The sequence below is a fragment of the Eleutherodactylus coqui genome, chromosome 12 (genome assembly GCF_035609145.1).
Source record: "Eleutherodactylus coqui strain aEleCoq1 chromosome 12, aEleCoq1.hap1, whole genome shotgun sequence".
NCBI classification, from domain to species: domain Eukaryota; kingdom Metazoa; phylum Chordata; class Amphibia; order Anura; family Eleutherodactylidae; genus Eleutherodactylus; species Eleutherodactylus coqui.
The window spans coordinates 26,611,474-26,635,021 of record NC_089848.1 but is presented as its reverse complement, the minus strand read 5'-3'; the positions used below and the strand labels follow the sequence as shown (position 1 = coordinate 26,635,021).

The 23,548-nt window shown below is 44.7% G+C and overlaps 1 protein-coding gene across 3 annotated transcripts in view; it reads left to right on the top strand.

Moving 5' to 3' along the window:
• Positions 1–23,548, top strand: part of ULK4 (unc-51 like kinase 4) — a 649,532-nt gene that overhangs the window by 42,297 nt on the left and 583,687 nt on the right. For all 3 annotated transcript variants that reach the window (XM_066584674.1, XM_066584676.1, XM_066584675.1), the window contains exons 13-16: positions 3,515–3,619; positions 6,938–6,998; positions 17,229–17,404; positions 18,717–18,763. In XM_066584674.1, the coding sequence (XP_066440771.1) occupies positions 3,515–3,619; positions 6,938–6,998; positions 17,229–17,404; positions 18,717–18,763 (389 nt within the window). The remainder of the gene's footprint in view (positions 1–3,514; positions 3,620–6,937; positions 6,999–17,228; positions 17,405–18,716; positions 18,764–23,548) is intronic.

Below are 23,548 nucleotides of genomic sequence, written 5' to 3'. Positions count from 1 at the left end.
ATGCCATAAACTAAATCCAAAAAAACAATGGTGGGATATCTTGTATCACCCATCCCCCCTTAAAAAAAGTTACTAAAAATTATATAATACATTATATGTAACCCAAAATGATGCCATAAAAGAAAATTTCAACTTGTTCTGCAAAAAAAACGAGCCCTCATTTGGCTATGTTGATAGAAACATTAAAAAGCTATGGCTCCTGCAATGCGGTGATGGAAAACACTGAAAACAAGGAGTTGGTCATTAAAGGGGTTGTCTCGTGGCAGGCATCAAAATTTTACCTTACCCCATTCCCCCTGTCACCCCCCCTGGCATAAAATAGCAAATTAAAGCTGTTTTTAAACCGCTTGCTACTCACCGATCCGACGAAATAAGGAGTTTAAAAAATCTTCTCCCTAAGATGGCCGCCGCTCCTTTCCCAGGGATGCACTGCGGTTTTCTCCCATGGTGCACCGCGGGTCTTCTCCCATGGTGCACCATGGGCTCTGTGTGTTCCATTGCCGATTCCAGCCTCCTGATTGGCTGGAATCGGCACACGTGACGGCGGCGGAGCTACGATGACGCGGTGACCAGCTCTCCGGCACGAGTGGCCCCATTCACCAGGCAGAAGACCGCACAGCGCAAGCGCGTCTAAAAAGCAAGAAGCCAGCGAAATTAGACGGAGCCATGGAGACGGGGACGCTAGCAACGGAGCAGGTAAGAGAATAACTTCTGTATGGCTCATATTTAATGCACGATGTATATTACAAAGTGCATTAATATGGCCATACAGAAGTGTATATCCCCACTTGCTGCCGCGGGACAACCCCTTTAAGGCAGCACCCGGCCACTGCTCTGTACTTCATTTCCATAGGACGGCTTCTGGGCATGCTCAGCAACTTGTAAACCATTCTTGAAGTTCTCTGTTTGCAGAGTTTATCAAGACTGTCTGTGTCGGCTCTTAAAGGTGCATTTACACAAACAGATGATCGCTCAAAATTCGTCAGAAACTCAGTTTTGCGCGATCATTTTGCATAGGTACTAATGGGCTAATCAGCCCGTTGGTAGCTAAGTAGCTTCATTTGCATGTATTGAGAGAACAGCGGATGGTTTGTTCTCTAAATACGTCACTATTGTTCTCCAGCAGGACAGCTGCTGAAAGAATGTTATCAGTGCTGCCCGCAGGTAACTCAGCATGCATTCCCTCTTATCAGGGACAACTGATTTTAAGCTGAGCGGAACTCTGCGATGGGCACACATTTACACGCAAGAATTATCGCTCAAAAGATGGCTTTTCAGCTAATTTTGAGCGATCATTGTTGCGTGTAAAAGGGCCTTAAGCGTCCTTTTACACGGAAGGTAATTCTTTTGCTTATCGTTTTGTAATTTAGTTTAGGCAGGCGTAAAAATCAAGCAACGATTGGCCTGTGCACACATTCAGTTCATCTATGAACAACTGCTTGTTTACTGTGAATGGAGACTGTTGACCCGAAGTGATCTCCAGCCTGTTCTGCCTCCATTCATTGAGTGTTCATTGCTCGTTTGTGAAAACACAGGAGAGCTGATCGCTGGGATGACGAGCGCCCGGCAGTCATTGCGTGTAAAATGGCCCTAAGTGTCTGTTATAACAGAGATCACAGTCCATATGGTAGCACCCGCACCCTCTACATCTCAGCAGGTGAAGACAGACTAGTACAGGTGGGGAGAGGAGGTACAGGGCTGCAGAGAGGACTGAAGAAAGCAGAATGGGAGAGGGGGAGCAAGCCTACAGCTAGCACAGTTGGATGAACCATGCAGGGAGGTTTGTATGGTGACTATGCTCTGCCTGCAGCTTAGGCGAGGCCAGCAGGAGTGTGCACATTCAGGCTGTCAGTCACTTGCTACACCACATATATCAAACTTAAGGCCCGCTCTGAATCCAGACCGCCACCTCCTTTTATGTGACCCGCCAGCCATGCAGCAAACTAACAGGCAATCCACTTACACAGCCTGCAGCTTCGTTATGCTGCCGGAAGTGCAGAGTATTTGACTGCTGACCGCTCCATGCACCATTCTGTATGCAGCGCAGACACCAAGGGTAGAGGTCAACTGTTAAGGACTCAGCAACGCTGCTGCTGCCAAAACAGAGCTGCAGGCTGGGTGGGTGAAATACCTGTATGAATGCTGCCTGGCCAGAGGCCAATATGGGGGTCTCTAATACTACTGGTGCCACAATCTGGGTCATTTTTTACTGTGGTCACTAGGGGGGTCACTATTACTACTGGGCGACTGTGGGGGGAGGGGGGGCACTATTACTACTGGTGCCACCATGGCGGTCACTTTTTTACTGTGGTCACTATGGGGTCACTATTACTACTGGGTGACTGTGGGGGGTCACTATTACTACTGGGGCCACTATGGGGGATCACTTATTTCTGGGTTCACAACTGGGGGGGTTACTATTACTACTGGGGCAACTATGGGATCACTATTTCTGGGGTCACTTTTACTACTGGAGCTACTATGGGGGTCACTGTTACTACTGTGGCCACTATGGGGGTGACTGTTATTACACAGTCTTACAATTACAATCAGCCCTTTGAAGCCAACCGTAAGGCTGATGTGGCCCTCAGTGAAAATGAGTTTGACACCCCTGCGCGACACTATTAGGCCTTAGTCAGACGGGCGTTTTTTCGCGCGATTTGCGGATCGCATGACGGATGCGCATCCGCAAATCGCGTGACCGGGGCCCGAAAATCGCCCGAAAATCTGCTCCTAGCCGCGTTTCATTAGAAACGGGCCGGAGATGTCCAGCGCATTGCATTTAATGGAGCCGGCAATACAGCCCGCTCCATTGAAAGCAATGCGCTGCGGGCGAGTGTGGGATGAATTGTCGGGAAGGGCTTAAATATATAAACCCTGCCCTGCAATTCATCCAGAAATGTGTTAAAATAAAAAATAGCGCTGAGCCAATCAGAGGCAAGTCTGACTCACACCCCCTTCACACCCACTGCAGGCCGGCCGCGCTGAGCTCCGGGCTGCCGGGACAAGGTGAGTATATATATTTTTTTTATTTTAACACTTTTCTGGATGAATTGCAGGGAAGGGCAAACATCGTTCTTCTCTGCCACAGCTGTTACAGCTGTGGCAGAGAAGAATGATTTGTCTTCTATATATTCTCAATGGGGTCGGCGCTGCTGCCGCTGGCCCCATTGAGCGCATATAGAGAAGAGAACAGGAATCGCAGATAGGTGCGATTTCTGTTCTATAATTTATCGGACGAGCGCATAAAAAGCGCTCATGTGTCCGATACCATTGCAAAGCAATGGTTTTAAAAAATCGCCGGACGCATGCGCAAATCGGGCGAAAAAACGCCCGTCTGACTAAGGCCTTACAATCACAAGTGTCTGCCACTTCCAACAGCAGATGCAACCCTTTCCTTCGCAATTTCTTGGCCACTTCCAGAATTTGTTTTTCTGCTGGTTTCTTATCCCGTATCAGAACAATGACTTCTAGGTCACACATTTTGTACAGTAACATTTGTCTACTATTTTAGGTGGAGAACAAATGTACAAGTCAGGAGGATCTTCAAAGGAGGATAAAAAGTCTTCTATTCACAGACGCTGATCTCATCGTGTCGCCCATTATAGATAACCCAAAGGTAATGTCCTTGGATAGTTTCTCATTTTGAGTTTTTATGCTGAGTAAAGCTACATATCTCTCTTCATATGTTTAAGGAGACCTTTTGTTATTTAGGTGTCCAGAGGCCGGCGTTCTGGCCGCCGAGTGTCTTTGTGTTGTAGGTAATTACCAAATCCATGTAGTCTGCACCATGATCTTCTTTGTGTTGAGGCACAATGGTGGGCATACAGATGAGATGGGAGTAGGTCGGCGGTTGAACAAACAATAGCCCGGTGAACCATTGTTTCACAGATGCAGCCGTACACATTTTAGTCCATACTGGCCTCTACAGTTTTTCTAAAATGGCCATAAGTGTTGAATGACCCCGGGTGACAGAAGAACCTTCTTCCTGGGAATACTCCTTCAAAGAAAAACGGTTCACTGAACAAAAGATCTCTAATTTGACTAGCGGACAAAAATTTCAAAGGCAGTCGGCTAAATAGGATCATTAATAGTTATATTTCACCCGATGAGCAATCATTTTTGTTTAAATTGTCCATTTACAAGACAAGATATTTAAAGGAACAAACCCCATAAATTACCCAATGTGTTATCACCATAGCAGCGCTCTACAATTACCCACTGTTAAGCATACAAGCTGATGATATTTCTCTCTCTTCGATCTGGTTTCACTTCTCATTGAGTTAATTTTGTTTTCTGTTTTGTTAGGTTTGTTTCTGTTTTATCTCTCTTTTTTTTTCTTTTTTTTAATTGTCTCTGCCATTTTGACATCCCATGGCTGTGCGGTGGGTCGTCCGGCCGGGAACCTGGGAGCCAGAGATGAATATTAAAAGCAGTTGCTGCTCCCCACACTGTGACCGAGTGAGATGGCCGGCTTAGCTCTCCGTTGTCTGGTTACACCTATTTAAGGTCTTCCTGGTTCTCGGGGGAAGGACTTTGGTTGACAATCCAGTTTCAAAAGACTACAACTTTTGTATATGTTCATAATCTCCACCTACAGATTCAATACTTAAGAGACCTCCAATTTTCTTATTAACATATTTTTAACCCCTTAAGGACATGGCCTATTTTGGGCTTAAGGACGCAGCGATTTTTGGTATTTTTTCATCTCCATTTTTTCAAAATCCATAACTTATTTTTCTGTCGACGAGGCCAAATAAGGGTTTGTTTTTTGCGTGGCGAACTGTAGTTTTTATTGGTTCCATTTTTGGGTACATAGACTATATTGTAAAGCTTTTTTTTAAATGATAACAGGGAGAGAAAACACGTAAATTCTTCCATAGATTTTTTATTATTTTTTTACAGCGTTACCCATGTAGCATAAATGACACAATACATTTTTTCTGCAGGTTGGTACGATTACAGCGATGCCAAAATTCTTATATATTTTTTTTTAGGTTTTTCAACTTTTCTGCACTAAAACCTTTTTTTTTTTTTTTTTTTGGGAATTTTTTTGTTCTAAATTGCTGCATTCAAAGTCCTATAACTTTTATTTTTTCCATGGCTGGAGCTCTATGAGGGCTTATTTTTTGCAAGACGAGCTGTAGTCTTGATGCCATTTTGGGGTACACACGGCTTTTTTGATCACTTTTATTGCGTATTTTGGGAGGCAAAAAGGCTAAAAATTAGCCTTTCGCCTCCGTTTTCTTTTACGCTTTTTGCCATGCAGGATAAAAAGCATGTTCAACTTATTGTACGTGTTTTTACGGACGCAATGATGCCAAATATGTAGCATAAAATTTTAAAAAATTAATAAAATGCCAATGTGAGAAAAAGAGCAAAACGTTTTTTGGGGGGTTTTTTGTACATTTTTATTTATTTTATTTTTTTACAGCATTTGTGTCCCTGTGGGGGACTTACATCATATCACCGATGATTGCTATGATAAGACATTGCAGGACTTCTCTCCTGCAATGCCTTATCGCTTGTTATAGCGATCATAGGCAGTGGTAATACAGGACGCCTGCAGGTGGCGTACTGTTATCATAACAGCCAGCCGGGGTCTCTGCGATTGTATTGCGAGAGCCTGATAACATCACACGCTCCCTCTGTGAACCCTTCCCATGCCACAATCTACATAGATCAAGGCAGGTAAGGGGTTAACAGCGTGGGTCGCATCTCCGATGCACCCCCGCTTTTGCAGCAGGAAGCCGACTATCAGTGACGGCCTCCGCTGCCAGATAGCGCGAGATCTCTTATGATCTCGCGCCATCCCCAGGATGTAAGTTTACGCCCTTTTGCTGGAAGTACCCCACTGCCAGGACATAAACTTACACCCTGGAGCGGCAAGGGGTTAATGTTTTGCTATGTGCTTTCTAATTTACTGGATTGGGTTGCATGTAATCCAGAGGTTAATCTTGTCACAATTGTGCCGAATGTAGTGAGCCATTATTTTATAGTGTGATTCCATTTAGATTCGATTGTATGCGGCCCGGCGGTCCATATTGCCGAATGTGAAGAGATAATATTTTATATTGTAATTCTACTTTGATTTCAAGAATTTATAACCTCATGTTATTGTTAAAAAAAAAAATGTCCATTTTCATCAACCTAATGTATGGGTGCCACAAGAAGTTGCCAGGGTACCCGTAGGAAGTCTGTCAAGTATCTTGCCGGGTTTTGTTCTACTTAATAGGCTGATTACACTGCTCAACAGCATTTTTGAATCTGGTGTGCGATAGATCAATTAGATTTTTTTCAATTGTTTTTTAAAAAAGCTTTTTGTGTTTTTGCTCATTTTCTGGTAAATTATTTATATAAAATTAAATCCATGACTGAACTAAACTCTTTATTTACAGTGGATGAAGTTCTAAAAATGGTCACTAGATGGCAGAACAATGTAGTTGAGCAGGAAGGTTACCGACATGAGCCTATCTGCACTGCTGTTTAGTGTTTGTTGTAATCTGCATGAATCACTTCTCTTCATTCTTACCTCCGCAGATCAGGATTTTTTGAGTTTCATTCACAAATAAATTACCAGAAAAACATTATTCAGTTCTGAGTGTTATTGTCTGGTTTAAATACAAACAAAACTATTTGGCAATCCTGTATTATTGTCTATGTAATAGTCCTGTGTATCTCAGAAATGTGATGTAATGGATAGAATCTGATTTTTCCACCAATTCGGCACCCCAAAATTAGTTACATCAACCGGTTTCCAAACCAGACACAGAAATTATTTTTTTATTTGTAGATTAGTGTAGTTGCTGAACCTTGTGGTGCCTCCACTACTGCACTGCCCAGCTCATGGTAGCATCTCTCATCAGCGGAGGTACACTTTACCAGTTGAAAGTCTTTGTTTAATTTTTATTGGTTTTTTTTCCTGTCTTCCTTTAAGATTATGAAGCCGACTCCGATAAGATTTGATGGGAAAGCATTGGGCCATCCAGTATATTCAGGTAAGAAGTATTGTGCTTTACTCCATACACATGGGTTAGTTTCCAGCTGTCAAATCTGCATTGAACCTGCTGTTATATTTCTATATAAAGGATTCTATACTTCTGTAAGGCCAGAAAGTTGAGAGATTTTTATCTTCCACATAGAAAAGTTGTAAGGATGAATGTTGGCGCAATGCAAGAAAATCGGCAAATCTTTCTTTGCCTGGCTTACTTTTTTAACAGACTGTGGAATCAAAATTTGATACAAAGATAGGATGGGGTGGTTTTTGTCATGTAAGGCCGAATTTTTGAAAATGGGTGCAGATAGAAGGGGGCGGCAGGTATTGCCCCTAACAATTTGTCAGATAATTAAAGGGGTTGTCCAACTTTAAAATAACAGAAACAATACTTTTCTCTCTTCTTCCCCGATGAGAAACAGTGTAGTGGGCCCGCAACAATCCCGGTCTGTACTGTCAGCAAAAGTCAGGTGTAGCCAATCAGAGGTCACGGTGCCAGTATTCTGAACTATCATGACATCATAGCACCCAGTTCAGAGAAGAGTTACCAGGATGGTGAGCAAATCATGTCCTATGAGGAACGGTTAAAGGATCTGGGAATATTTAGCTTGCAAAAAAGAAGGCTGAGAGGAGACTTAATAGCCGCCTACAAATACCTGAAGGGCTGTCACAGTGCAGAGCGATCAGCCCTATTCTCATCTGCACAAGGAAAGACTAGAAGCAATGGGATGAAACTGAAAGGGAGGAGACACAGATTAGATATTAGACAGTGAGGGTGATCAATGAGTGGAACAGGTTGCCACAGGAGGTGGGGAGTTCTCCTTCAATGGAAGTGTTCAAACAAAGGCTGGACAAATATCTGTCTGGGATGATTTAGTGATCCTGCACTGAGCAGGGGGCTGGACCTGATGACTCTGAAGGTCCTTTTCAACTCTACCGTTCTATGATGCTGCGGCCTCAGATTAGCTGAAGTGTTCACCTAACTTCTGTTGTCAGTACACACCGGGATCATCTTGAGACCTGCTGCACCATTTCCTGGGTAAAAAAGAGAGGTGGGTGTTTTTTTGTTTCTTTTTGTTAAAGTTTGACAACCCCTTTAATGCTTTAAGTGCTGATAGAATATGTAAGGAAGGCTGGCATCTGATTCATACTATGGGCAACAAGTGACCACCTTGGGTGTTCCCGGTAGGCAGAGGTTGGCACTTACCGAAAGTGGTTGCAGGAGGGACAACTGGTGAACCAGTGACAGGTCCATGGCCGTCCAAGGCTTAATGTTATGCATGGAGAGTAAAGGCTGACCCACATGATCTGATCCCATAGAAGAGCTAGTACAAATTGCTGAAAAAATTACTACCGGTTATGATGGGAAGGTGTCGGAATACATTCTTGCATAGCCACAGACTGGTTAGAGTCCCCATGCTGACCCTTATCCACCACTGAAAGCATCTACAATGTACGTGTGATCATCAGAACTTTACCATGGAGCAATGGAAGAAGCTGGTCTGATTAAACACCTTTCCTCTTACGGGTGAGAGATGCCACCAGGATGTACTATGTGAAGAAGATAAGTCGAGGGTGGCAGTGTAATGGGGCAATGTTCTATGGGAATCCATGGGTCCTGTAGCTTTCATGTGGATGTTAATTTGACATGTACCACCTACTTAAACAATGTTGCACACCAAGTAGAGCCCTTCATGCCAGTTGTATTCCCTAATGGCAGAGGCCTCTTTCAGCAGGTTAAGCAGATTTGCCTCACTGTAAAAATAGTTTCGGAATAGTTTTGATGAATATGACCGAGTTCCCCAAATCTGCTGCTAATGTCTTGGTGCCAGATACCTTCAGAGGTCTATTAGAGCCCATGCCTCGATGGGTTAGACCTGTTTTGGAGGCACCAGGGGGACACGATGTTAGGGATATGATTCTTACGTTAATGCTGTGCTGTTCTCTAATGTCTGGATAATATGCATTAGGAGGCATAGAATATATATACTGAAGGTCGAGTGAAAACTTTCAAGGTCATAAATGAAAGTAAAATCCTGAAGCAACTGTCTTTATCTTAATATAGGAAACTACATTACAGAGAAATGACAGGAGATATCTGCCTCAGTCTATTATTCAAATATTGAATGAACAAAGAAATGGCATAATGCACCTGAAATGATGGCGTAATGCATCGTACCACGCTAGCAAAATGCTTTTTAATGCTGGGATGAAATTCTTTACTTGCAGTAAAATGCACCTAAAATGAGTCCATTTTCGGCTCGCTGCCGTGTGGATCACCTAGAATATTATTTGTCTTTGATTACTGTCATTTTTTCACATATCTTACAGTACGAGCATTGAATGAACAATAGAGCTTACATTGTTTGTTGTCCTTTGATTTCTACATTCAGTTTATCCTTTCTGGTAGATGTACGTGATTAGGTAATATATACGGCCTTTTCATCAACCTGTCCTGCATTCGGCTAGTAGGTCAGTACCCCAGTAAGGACTAACCTGTCCGCATAACACCGGCAGCATTGAATGGAGTCAGCAGAGATGCTGCTGTTCAATGACTCGCCTCAGTGGTCTTGAGCTGTATACCACTAAGGCCAGTGATTGGGGAATGAAGCAGTGAGTATAAAGCCCATTGTACACACCAGGATTATGGTGCACATTGTTTGTGTTGTGTAAACACATGCTGTGAAAGACCGATCAATGATAAATCCACAATCAAATCTTTCATGCAGATCTAAAAACCTACAGCTGCATCGTTCTGTGTAATCAGGTTCATCTAAACAAATCTTGTTATTTGTATAGAGCCAACTTATTCCGCGACGCTTTAGGGTAATTTATTTATTTTGCAAGTGTGGATTGGCCTTTGAAAGTGGGTCTTATTAGGTGGGTGTGCATAATTCGTGAGCAATAAAAAGAACAATGATCAGTAGAGGAGTTTTGTGAGTCTCTTTTTAGTAGCTTAAACCCTCAACGACACAGGTTGCACATTTATGTCCTGTGATTTCAAGGTTTGTATGGAGCGGCATTGGAAGCCAATCCCATTCCATACAAGTATCAGGTGTTGCTTAAAGCTGACACCCGCGGGGAACAGCCGTGATCAGCATGAAAGCTGATTGTGGCTTTTAACACTGTAAGTGCTGGTGTCCGTTCTGACAGTGGTATTTAAATCCCCTGATCACTTTTGTGAGGTTCCGAGCATCCCCCCCCCCCCCTACACACACACACACACACACACACACACACACACACACACACACACACACACACACACACACACACACACACACACACACACACACACACACACACACACACACACTGAGATTGTGAAGTGCTTTTCAGTTGGCACGGCAGCCTGCAGCAGGAACAATCAAATGATCGCAAGTTCAAGTCGAAGGGGGACTTAAAAAAAAAAAAAGTAAAAATAAGCCTTACGTTTTATTAATTACTAGAAAACATAAAAGGTATTAAAAGGTAAAACACCCTTTTCCTATCATTCTAATAAAAAAATCAAGACAAAAAACATATTTGGTATCGCTGCGTCTGTAAAAGTCTGATCTATTAAAGTAACCCATTATTCATCCCTCATGGTGAAAGTTGTCCGGAATAAAAAAAAATGGCAGATTTGCGCTCTTTATGGTCATCCCGTCTCCAAGAAAAAATGTAATAAAAGCGATCAAAATGTTGTATGAATTATGATTTTTTTGAAAGTGGGGAAGGAAAACTGAAAATGACATTGGAAAAAAAAAGGGCTGCGTCTGTAAGCATTTGAAGGGGTTGTACCAGAATACACTTTTATCACCTATCTATAGGATAAGTGATAAAAGACTGACTGACAGGGGTCTAAGCGATCCCAACAGAGGTCCCGTTTCCCACCCCACCCTCCTCGCTGTGGACGCACTGCAATCCCTGCAATGAGGAGGACATTGAATGAAGCAGCGGTCGCCTATATGTGGTACTGGACTAGTCATTTTAAATAGGACTGCTGAACATAACTGGGTGTCAGCCCCACTGAAATGAATGTAACTGATCGCACATGTCTGGTGCCACTCTGTTCATTTTTGATTAGCCTATTGGAGATGGATAATGGAGAGCTTGTACTTGGTTATTTCTGTCAGTCCTATTGAGATTAATAGGGTGGTGGCTGTGCATGCTTGGCCATTGCTCTGTTCAATACAAGGTCACTGAGTGGGTGCAGAGAGTCCATAGTGATAAGAAGAATGGGACATGGGACTCAGTTTTTGGGATCAAATGGGGTCGTAGCGGTAAGACCCCCTCCGATCATACCCATGGATAGTTGATAAGTAAAGAAGACACTCCTAAATATAATAGTCATAAAGCACATATCTTATTATATTAGTTAGAGGTTTGATAACATGAGCATAAGTTGCTCTATCATCCGATGGAGTCACTAGAAGCTGCTCAACAGAGGCAGTGACAGCCTGTGAACTCTCTTCCTGATGTCACTTGCACCTTTTTTTAAGGTAACACTGACCCAGGAAAAATGTACGGGAGTCATCACAACAACCCCATTACATATGGAGGTTGCCCTCTGACCTCGGTAGGGACAGGAAGAGCCCTTAAAGCACCTCCCTTTCCACCAGTTCCTCAGTGACTTTCAAATTACTTTGGTGAACAATGTTTACTGAACCAAAATTTACCTTATTTGGTCACATTTTACATTGATAAAGAACATAAATATTCTGGCAGAGAGTTCCACAGTCTCACTGCTCTTACAGTAAAGAACCCTTTTCTGTGTTGGCGATGAAACCTGCTTTCTTCTAGACATGGCGGATGTCCTCTTGTTACAGTCGCAGTCCTGGGTATTAACAGATCATGGGAGAGATCCTTGTATCGTCCCCTCATGTACTTATACATAGTTATTTGATCGCCCCTTAGCCGTCTTTTTTCCAGGGTAAATAATCCCAATTTGGATAGCCTCTCTGGGTATTCCAGTCCTCCCATTCCATGTATTAGTTTAGTTGCCCTTCTTTGAACCCCCTCAAGCACTGCAACATCTTTCCTGAGCACCGGTGTCCAGAACTGTACACAGTATTCCATGTGAGGCCTGACTAGTCCCTTATATAATGGAAGAATAATGTTCTTGCCCCTCGCCCCTATACCTCTTTTAATGCAGTACAAGACTTTATTAGCTTTTGCAGCAGCTGCCTGGCATTGGTTACTCCAGTTTAATCCATAATCCACTAGTACCCCCAGGTCTTTTTCCGTCTCACTTCCCTAGCAGTACCCTATTTAGTGTATATTCGTGACATCCGTTTCTCCTGCCCATGTGCAGAACCTTACATTTATCAACATTGAACTCCATTTGCCATTTTTCTGCCCAAGCCCCCAGCTTATCTAGGTCCGTTTATAGCCGCACATTGTCCTCCGTTGCATTGATTATATTGTATAATTTTGTGTCATCTGCAAATATTGATATTTTGCTGTGCAGCCCCTCTATCAGGTCGCTGATAAATATATTGGACAGAATGAGGCCTAGTACTGAGCCCTGTGGCACCCCGCTAACAACGGTGGCCCAATCAGAGAACGAACCATTTATTACCACCCTTTTGCTTTCTATCTCTAAACCAATTCTTTACCCACTTACACACGTTTTCACCCAGTCCGAGCTGCCCCATTTTATATATCAACCTATTATGTGGCACGGTGTCAAATGCTTTAGAGAAGTCCAGATATACCAATGGTACGCTTAGATGCCATCATTCCTTTGCCTGGCCCCTGAAATTGGACAAAGAGGTTATTATGCTTTCAAAAGAAATGGGTAGCCTCTAGATATGTTAGAACAGCCCTCCTGACGTCTAAGCTATGGAATTCTCTCTCTGTCATTACAGGGGCTCTGGAAAAAAGAGGGTAGGGTAATTCCCTGCTCTCTGTAGAATTTAGACACGACTTTTGAAAGGAAAGCGGGATCTAGATTAAAGGGGATTCTATCGTCTCGTACCATCATATGTGGCCCCACACCGCATAAAGCTTGTAATTCTCCTACTCTCCGTGCCGAGGTTATGGCGACTGGGAGAGAAACTTTTTTAGTGTAAGCAACCTTATGGGAAGTTGGGAGAGGGGTTCAAAGGGTGGCTTACGAAAACTATTTAGGACTAAATTTAGGCCCCATGTAGGAAAGGTTTCCCTAATAAAGGGCCAGAGTCTGTCAGCTCATTTAAGGAACCTGCGGACCCAGCGATGCTCCCTCAAGGGAAAATCCAAATAGGATCCTAATGCTGCCACCTGTACTTTAAGAGTTCTTGGGCTAAGATCCTTTTCCAGGCCCGCGTGCAGAAATTCCAAGATTATAGGTAAATCTATACTCGGAACTTCATTTGGATCTAAGTTACAGTACTCCGAGAACTTTTCCCACACTTGATTGTAAATGGCTGTGGTTACGGGGTTGCTGCTTTTACTAAAGGTGTTGATTACTTAGTATTATGCCTTCAGCATCCAGGCTGCTAACTTCAGTTTTTCGACTCCCGAGTACGATAGCGAACCCTGGAAAAGAAGATCTTGCTTGGCTGGCAGTTGAAGTGGACCCTGGATTGCTAGGGCCTTCTCCTGGTAGGACGCGTTGCCTGCTGAGAAAATCTGCAACTACATTTGTGGACCCCTTCAGGTAGATTGCTGAGAGGGATAGCACCGTGGATTCCACCCAGCGAAGTATCCTTGCCGCCAACTGTTGGAGGTGCGGGTGTCCCCCCTGGTGACGAACAAACGATAAGACTGTCATGTTATGGGTTAGGATTTTGGCATGCCTTCGTTAAGGTGGGGTTGTGACACCCAGAGGGTCTCCCAGATTGCTCTTAGCTCTCTATAGTTGGATGAGCGTGCGGCTATTCGAGAGTCCCAGGTTCCCTGAAGGGTCAGGTCTGCTACTTGTGCTCCCCACCCAGTCTTGCTTGCATCTGTCGTAACAGATATAGAGGGTTCTCGTGACTCCTTGTTCAGGTTACTCTGGGAAGTCCACCAGCGCAGGGACTTTTTAACCTGGACGGACAGGCTCACCTTCTTATCTAGGGAGGTCTGCCGTTTTTTCTCACCGGGCAAGGATGAACCGTTGCAGCTGTCGGGTATGGGCTTGCGCCCATGGGACTATTTGTATAAAGGCTGTAAACAGGCCCGGCACTTTCATTGCTTCTCTGATGGACACTGTCGTGGCTTTGCATAGGGATGATACTGATTGGTTAAGATTCTTACTCTTGGACAGTGGGAGCCGAGATTCCTGGGGGCAGGGATCTAGGAGTACCCTTAGATATATCTTCTGTGTACCTGGGATCAGGTCTGGTTTTTGTTTGTTTACTATCCACCCCAAGTCGTCCAGAGTGGATGGGACTACAGACAAGTCTGCGCGAATGGTCTCTGTTGTCTTTGATACCAGCAGGAAATCATCCAGGTAAGGAAAGATGAGAATTTGATTTCTCCTTAAGTAGGCTATCATTTCTATCACTACTTTCATGAAGACTGTAGGGGCAGTAGAGATGCCAAACGGTAGAGCCATAAATTGGTAGTGATAGACTACATCGCCTACTTGCAGAGCAAACCTCAGATATTTTTGATACCCTGTTTCAATTATCTGTAGTACCCAGGGGTTGGATGATATCCCCTGCCACTGGTTCAGGTATCCTGATAGTCTACCCCCTGTTGGATCAGAAATGGGCTGGATTTCCTTACCCCGACCTCCTTTGGGGTACGACCATCTCCCTGTTTTCCCTTTCCCTTTAGTTTCTGGAGCTGGCTGTTGCGTTCTCGATGGAAAGGATGGCTTCTTATAGGATCTCCTTTTTGGAAGGATCTTGTTTTTGACTCCCGCTTTCTTGAGGATTTTATCCAGAACGGGCCCGAACATATATTCTCCTTAGAACGGGATTGCGCAGAGTTTGTTTTTGGGCGTCATTTCTGCTGACCATGATTTTAGCCATAGCGCTCATCTTGCGGTGTTACTGAGGACTGCAGTTTTTTTGCGCCGTATCTAACGGATTCTGCTGACGCATCTGCTAGAGAGCCAGAAGCCATCTTCAGGAGGGGAAGGCAGCTGGCTAACTCTTCCCTGGAAGCCCGTTCTTTAATTGAGGTCTCCATCCGGTTCAGCCACAGGACCATTGATCTGGCTACTGATGGCGCCGTGATGTTGACTTCAATAGTGAAGGAAGTCTCTTCCCAGGTATTTTTCATCAGTCCTTCGATTTTCTTGTCCATAGGATCTGAGAGCTGACACGCATCTTCAAAGGGCAGCAGGGTTTTCTTGGCCACCTTGGCGATCTGCATGTCGACCTTTGGGGTCTCCCTATATATATGGACGTCTTCCGGAGCGAATGCCAGACAGTTTTTAATTTCTTTTGAGACGGATAATCTCTTCTCTGGTTCCTGCCATTCATCCGAGATGACTTGTTGCAGGGTTTGGTTAATCGGAAAAATAGTTTTCCTTCTGGACCGAAGTCCCTCGAACATTTCATCCTGGACTGTTCTTGGCGGACAATCTTCTTCAATCTGCATGGTTTCCCTGACCACTTTGATGAGATGTCCCATGTCGTCTGAGGAGAAATGGTAATTCTTCTCATCCTCGGCTTGTGGCAGCGGGTCTTCTAGTTCCCCCTCCAATAGGGGTTCCAGGGACTCCCTGAAGATAGAACTCGCCAATTTTTCCTGCCTTGACCTTTTAGGGGGTCTTGATGGTCCAGGCTGAGGGTGAGAAAAGGACGCCATAGAGGTCTGCAATTCCTCCTTAATCATGCACCTAATATCCGCTTTAAATGCCGCCCTTTCCTCCACTAGGATTTTCCCTGTGCATTCTTCACATAGACTTTTTGTAGCTATCTTCTAATCTCAGATTAGATAACGTATTTCCTAGATTTTTTCCTTAGGGTCCGCTTTACTCTTCGGACCTTCCTTATTGGTCTAACCCATGCAAAGAATGGGAAAAAGGGAGAAAAAAGGGAACATATATGCATTCAATCAACCACAGTGACAAGTTTGCATATTCCTTTTTTGGCATATAGCCACTCACAGTTTGTAGGGTATCTGCTTCTCCTTCTTGTGCTGAGCTGTTGAGTGCTGACATCCTGAAGCACGTTCTGGGATCTTGCAGGGTAATCTCAATGCAGGAGCAGAGCCTGCTAGTGAAGCAGGTTTAAATTTGGTGCCATTTCCGGGTCTGTGCCGTAGCCATACCCCCTACGTCATGCGCATGACTTCACCGCACCAGATTACAACACCAGTATGCGCCCCATGGACCAGCGGCAGCCAGAAGGAGCTGACCCGCTCATGAAGGCCTGCGCTGCTCAGTGACTGACGGCTCCATTGTGGCGCAGGCCGCGGATGCAGAGACTCCATGGTATGCCGCACCAACCTCTTCCCTCCAGGGGATCTTCGGCACGACATGCCCTTTGGTAAGTAACCCCCTGGAGCTTGCATCTGGCCACCGTAGGGACAAAAAGACACTGAGGAAATGGTGGAAAGGGAGGTGCTTCAAGGGCTCTTCCTGTCCCTACCGAGGTCAGAGAGCAACCTCCATATGTAATGGGGCCATCGGATGACGACCGGGAAAACTTTCATTCTGCTCTTTGACTTTAAAAAAAAGTGCAGCACCCAGAATATTGCACGTTCATACTGTGTGGCACAGAATACTGCCCCGTGTGGTGCAGAGCATTAAGGCAGCAGAAATGCAGTCCCAAGCCATCGCTCACAACCTGAAGGTTGCAGGGTCGGTAAAATGAGTACCCAGTTTGCTGGCGGGTAAAAGATGACTGAGTAAGGCAATGGCAAACCACCCTGCAAAAACAGGCTGCCAAGAAATGTCCCCCTAGGAGTGACCAGGGGACTCTACCTACTGTGATGTATTATAGTATCATTTGAAAGAAAACCTGCTGGGATCTAATATGATGCCAAGATCTAGGCTTTATATACTAGTTGCAACAACTGTTTAAAGTCATAACATATGCTCTTGGCAGTTAAAGGGTTTAAGGGGCTCTTTACTTCTGACAGTCCCAACTGCAGTAATTCCCAACTCTGGGGTTTTCGAGGGGGAACAAAAGTGCTGCCACTCTTACAGCAAGAACAGCAAACTCAACCTTCTCATAGGTGTTTGCCATGTGTGCTGACAGATCTCAACCAAAATGTACAATATAGACCAGGGAAGACGGTCCGCCTGCTACATTACCTCTTAAGGTTAACATGGAAAGCTAGGCAGTCTAATTTGACTATTTAATAAGTTTTGTTTGTTATTTCACAGGAGAAAAACTTTCCTCCCTGAAAGAGCCTGAATGGACCAACTTCCTTACCCAACTCTGCTGCTTGCTGGATTCTGCTGAGAAGGCTGCGCCGCGGGCAAAGCTTAACTTACTCTGCTACTTGTGCACGGTGTCCGGACACAAGGAGGTGGCCACCAGACTCATTAACTCCCCGATGGTGAGCAGCTATTACTGTTATAACGCTTCTATTGCTCCATTACATTCACAACACTGTCATTTGCTTTTTTCGGCTGCCGTCCGGACCGTTCATCTGTATTACTGAATCATTTGATCAGAAGCAGTTCTGATGCCAAGTATACTGGGGCACATTTATCAATATTTTCTAACGAACAGTGAAAACTTAGGCTGGGACCACACAGGGCTGATGTCCATAGGAATGTCCGCAGTGCTCATTGAGAAGAAGTGAATTCCGCAGTGGAGACGGTGATAAAATTGACATGCTGTGGAATTGAATTCTGCACCACAAGTCCATGTCTGCACGGGTTTTGTGCAGATTATTTCTGCTTCTTGTGGACCAGATTTCAAAATCTCATATGCTCTGCTGCTATTGTAAATGCTGCAGAGGGTCCGTGTGGAAATTCCCCCCCCCCTTCCTTCATGTGGACCCCACCTTAGACCAGACAGTCTTAAAATTTGCCAAATTGATCAGTGACTCTGCTCCATGATAAACCCATTGAATCTGTAGATTGTCTAATACTTTTATACCATCTCTTACTTGGCATTGGTGCAATTCTGGCGCATAGTGTTGCACTTAGGCCATGCCCCCCTTTCATGAAGCCACATGCCTTCCTCAGTTTACGCTGTAAAGTGTCTAAAAATACAGGATAAATGTGGTGCAAAAAATATGTAAGCCAGCATTCCAGTGCAGTTTGCACCTAAAAATTGTTGTTTCCAATAGTAAATCTGCACCATTATACGTTAGTTTGTGAAAAGAGTAGTTCCTGCTGACAAAAAATAACATTCACATTCAAAGTTTCAACTCAGATGTATGTATGTTATTATTGTACTATTTACTTGTAGTCTACAACTCTCAGAACGTTTCCAGTGAAATACTACTGATGACCTATCATCGGGATAGGTCATCAATAGTTGATCGGCTGGGGTCTGCCGCTTGGGGTCCCAACTGATCAGCTGAGCGGGCGCATGCTGCAGGACCACAAAAACACACAGGTCAGAGCTGAAGCCTCCGCGACGACCTCCATATAGTGGCCGGCACTTGTAACTGCAGGCACAGCACTCAGTGAAATCCATAAGAGCCATGCCTGCAGTTACAAGCGCCGGCCGCTACATGGGAGGTCGGCGCGGAGACTTCCTCTCCAAATATACAGAAGTCGGAGCAGAAGCCTCCTTTCCCAGTATTATATCTGCATTCTGTTGTATAACGCAGACATTGGAAATTCACTGCGGTGTAAATTCTTTACGATTTGCACTCTTTAAAGCAAAGACTTATGTCTTTTTTTATATTACAGTTCCCATCTCTTATCCAGCAGTTACGTGGAGCACCAAACTGGGATATGTAAGTGGAAGTTTACATTAGGTTGCCCCCCCCCCCCCCCCCATAACTCTCATTGACCCCCTTTGCCTTCACTTGCAGATGATCAGGTTGTTGTCACACGGTCCTTTTGTTTCAGTATTTCATTGGGGTCCTAGCAGTTGTATCCTTACCATCCTCGCCCATCAGACAGTTATGCATATATTGCATTAGAGGGGTTGTCTAGAACTTTACTGTTGATGACCCATTTTGATCATAGGCAGTCAGTAATTGATTAATCGGGATCAGCAGAAAAAGAAGTACTTTATTTGCCGTCTGGCGCGCATGTTCAGACAATGACGGCAGGTCTGGCGGGACGAGAAAGCGGCGGGACATCACAGAGGATGGGGTATCCGATCTGTAAGGGGAGCTGAAACTTTAACTTTTATTTGTTTTACATTGACTTTAACGCAATCACCAGTATCAGGTGGATATCGGTGATTGCAAGACTGGGGGAGGGGTCTCTCGGCCCAGGATGACAGCTCCAGCATGTCGGCTACCTCTGGTAACCGACAGCATGGAGCTGTCACGTCCGGAGCCTGCAGGGCTTTCATTTCCAGAGGAAGCATGGGCTGGTCACTAAGGGATTAATAGCAGAACGTATTTACCAACCTTTAATCCAGTTTTTATCTATATTTTCAGAAAAACTATTAAAACTAGTACCTGTTAATTTTGATTTCTTATGGTAATGTGTAATGTAAGTCAGCTGTCTCAGGATGTAATGTATATCCACAAAAAAGCCTGGACAACAGTGCCGTCTTGTGGCCCATGGTATAATTTCTCTAAACTTTCACACAAAAAAACCCAAAAAACTAAACAGGGCGTGGTGTAATTATGATGTATGATCCAACATCTGATGCGATACCCAGGACGCAGGAAGTGAACAAAGATTTATTTTTATGTCGACAGCCCCTGAGGGATGTGTGTATATTCAATCCAAATTTCTGGGTGGGTATTACGTCACATACGGAGGTTTATATATTTAGTAGGCAGGGTTATTAAAAGCTAACACTATTGGTTCATCTTACCTTTAACATCAAGTTTAGTACAGAAAGGTGGGAGGGAGATGCAGAGAGAAAGGGAGGGGGTCAGTGGGGGTTGTAGCTGCAATCTTCTTGGTATCCAGTTACACAATGTATATCAGCTACAATATGGGAGATGGTATCACTTAGAAGAGGATTAGATGGATAGCTCAACAGACTGTATGAACAGTCAACTATGTTTTAAACAAGAGAAAGGTAAAGGTAGTATACAGTAGCTACATTTCATTTGGTAGATACATATTTAGTAAACAGAACAATATATAATATGCTTCAGCCTTCAGGCTGATAACAGAGAAACAATAGCTTATAAGTCCTCGTACGACAATTAAAGATACCTGTGTTTAAAGCAGGGTATACGCAGTATGAGTTTTCATAGATCCTAGTTATGACCTGATTATTAGGACAATTGTGTATGACTGCACACAGCAGACTTTGTAGATATTTCCAATAGATCATTGATCAGAGTTTGTCCTCTGTTACAAAAAATTCCATTACAATAGTCACAATTTTCATCTTTTGAAAAGTTGCTAGTTAAGAAACCAACCATAACCTACAAGAAACTGTACAATAAGATAGAAATTTATGCCGCAGAGGGCCTTATCCTTATGCGTGTAAAACAGCTACTGTTAGAGGGGCTTGCCCAGGACTTTACTATAGATGCCCTATTCACTAGATAGGTCAGTAATAGTTGAATGGTGGGGGCCGTTGCTCGGGGTTCGGATTGGTATGGTACCATGTTTCCCCAAAAATAAGACACTGTCTTATATTAAATTTTGCCCCAAAAGAGGCACTGTCATATTTTTTTGTGTGGTGTGGGGGAGGGGGACGTAAACTTACCTGGTCTGCGGTGTCCTGATGCATCACGATGATCTCCGGCATCTCGGTGGCAAACTGCAGTGTCCTCTCCATCTGCCATCTCGGCTTCTTTATGGTGACAAGGCTTTGAATACCCCACCTCCAGAAAAGTGAGCGCTGTGATTGGCTAATCGAGCGCCAGTGGCCAATCACAGCCGGCGCTCGATGAGCCAATTACAGCCACTCAGTGAATGATGCCGCGGACCAGGTGAGTGATTTTTTTTTTTAATACAGGTTAGCTACGGTAGGTCTTATTTTCAGTGGAGGCCTTATGTTTCAAGCCTCCCTTGAAAACCGGGGTAGGTCTTATTATCAGGGTAGGTTTTATTTTTGGGAAAACACAGTAGGCACAGCCCCCACTGCATTCATTGGTAGTTGTGCCTGCTGTGCTAAACTAGGCTGCTGCACTATAAGCAGATCTGTCTGCTTCTGACTATTTCCTTAACCTATTAAGGACCAAGCACAGTAACTTTGCCGCCTCTGTAGAGCAGCAGGAGGGACCAGGATCGCGCCTGCTAGGTAATGCATTCCTTTTTTTTTTTTTTATGTAGTGTAACTATGGCTTAGCTTCAAGGTAGGGCTTATACTTCTTTCAAAATATGTTTATTAATTTTCCAGTCAACATTACAGTCTTGGATACACTTGTAGATGATGGGCAATGCAAGATATTGTACGTCGTGGAGGGGTCGTAGGTAGCCTCCATGGGGCCCCCCTGCGAGGGTTGTGTGCCCTTCGATTTCTGAGGCCAATAGTAGTTATATTAGGGTCACCTGACTCCAGACTCAGGGCCCGGTCCTGGGTATGTGTCGCCTACTCGAGAGTGGGCCAGGGCAGCCCGATCTCGGCTATAATTGACCTCCGGGCCACCATCGTTGTGTTTGTTATAGCTGGAGGCCCCGGTAGCCCCTACGCCCCAGTAAACATTTTCAGAGATCTTCTCGGTTGCTTCCCAATCGATGAAAAACTGCAATGCAGACCTTTTTATACATAAAACAACTGAAAGCATGAAAAAATAACGTAGATAACTTTAGAATGGGTGGAAAAGAAGAGTAAAAGAAGGGCGTTGAAGGGAAGGGGTGTGGGAGTGTTAACTGAAGGGGAGGGAGGGGAGGGGGGGGAGGCAGGGGAATGGGGAGGAGAGGGGTAAGGGAGGGGGTAGGGGTGTGGGGGGGGGGGGGGGCTCTTCATCTACCTTCCTGTGGCACTTCTAGTAGTGGTACGGAGTGAGACAGGGCTGATTGGCTGTTAAAGAAGGAAAGAAGGGGTCTGGTTCCCACTGCCTCCCTCTATCCCCATCTACATTGATCTATCCGTCAGCCATTTCTGGAAGGATGTGGAGCCTTTAAAGTCTACCCAGGGCGCCCAGGGGTCGCCGGCATCTGCCTGGATCCGATTGGGTTCCAGGTCGGAGCTTCGGAGGTCCTCCATGTATTTGATATGTTCTACTGCCTCTACCCAAGTTGTCCTCCGGATCGCTCCTGTTTGTCTCCAATGCTGCGAGATAATTAGACGCATAGCCATAATGAAATGACTTAAGAGCCCTTTTTTGACCCGGGATATGCGGCCTGGCAGCATGAAGAGGAGGGCTATCTCGGGGGTCAGGACCGCAGAAGACCTGCTGATTTTTTGATGCACCCTGGCGATGTCCCCCCGGAGAAGAGCAATTAACGGGCACGACCACCATATGTGTAACATTGTTCCTACCTCTGAGCAGCATCGCCAGCAATCCTCCGAGATTTCCGGGAAAATTCTGTGGAGTCTGTCCGGGGTTCTGTACCATTGCGTTACAATCTTATAGTTAAGCTCTTGGCTTTTAATGGATATGGACAGCTTTTGAGACAGTGCATACGATCGGCTCCAGAGCTCCCCAGAGAACTGTCCTCTGAGCGCTTCCTCCCATCTCGTTTCCCATGGCAAGCGTGCCTCCTCCGACCTCCCTTCGAGCAACAACCTGTACAGCAGAGATATCGTGTGGGGTGGGGAAGTGGGGGCGACCCATAGCTCCTCAAATGGGGTGAGGTCCGAGTCTAGCAGTTTAGGTTCCCTTAGGGAGCTTAAATAGTCCCTGACTTGTAAGTATTGCATCCAGGCGCCTGGCTTTGGTCTGTGGTTTTCAATAATGTCAACCATGGGGTGCATACCCTCTGGTCCCCAGACCTCTCGGGCTTGTGGTTTGGGACTGCCCGGGAGGAAGGTTAATTTCGATACATTCAATGTGGCCGGGATTTGAGGATTCCCGGTAAGTGGTGCTTGAAGGGGTTCAAAGAAGAGCAACTAAACTAATAAATGGAATGACGGGACTGGAATACCCAGAGAGGCTATCCAAATTGGGACTATTTACTCTAGAAAAAAGAAGGCTAAGAGGCGACCAAATAACCATGTATAAGTACATGAGGGGACAACACATGGATCTCTCCCGTGATCTGTTTACACCCAGGACCACAAAGGTAACAAGAGGACATCCGCTACGATTAGAGGAAAGTAGGTTTCATCACCAACACAGAAAGGGGTTCTTTACTGTAAGAGCAGTTAGACTGTGGAACTCTCTACCGGAGGAAGTGGTGATGGCAAAATCGATAGAGGAGTTTAAAAGGGGACTTGATGTCTTTCTGGAGAAGAAGTATATTACAGGATATAAATATTAGGTTAAGTGTCAATCCTGGTATACAGGCAGGTAGGAACTATTAGGGGTTGATCCAGGGAACAGTCTGATTGCCATTAGGGAGTCGGGAAGGAATTTTTCCCCCAAAAGGGCTAATTGGCTTCTGGCCTTGGGGTTTTTTTGCCTTCCTCTGGATCAACACAGTAGGATAGACAGGCTGGACTAGATGGACAATGTCTTCATTCGGCCTTACATACTATGTTACTAGGT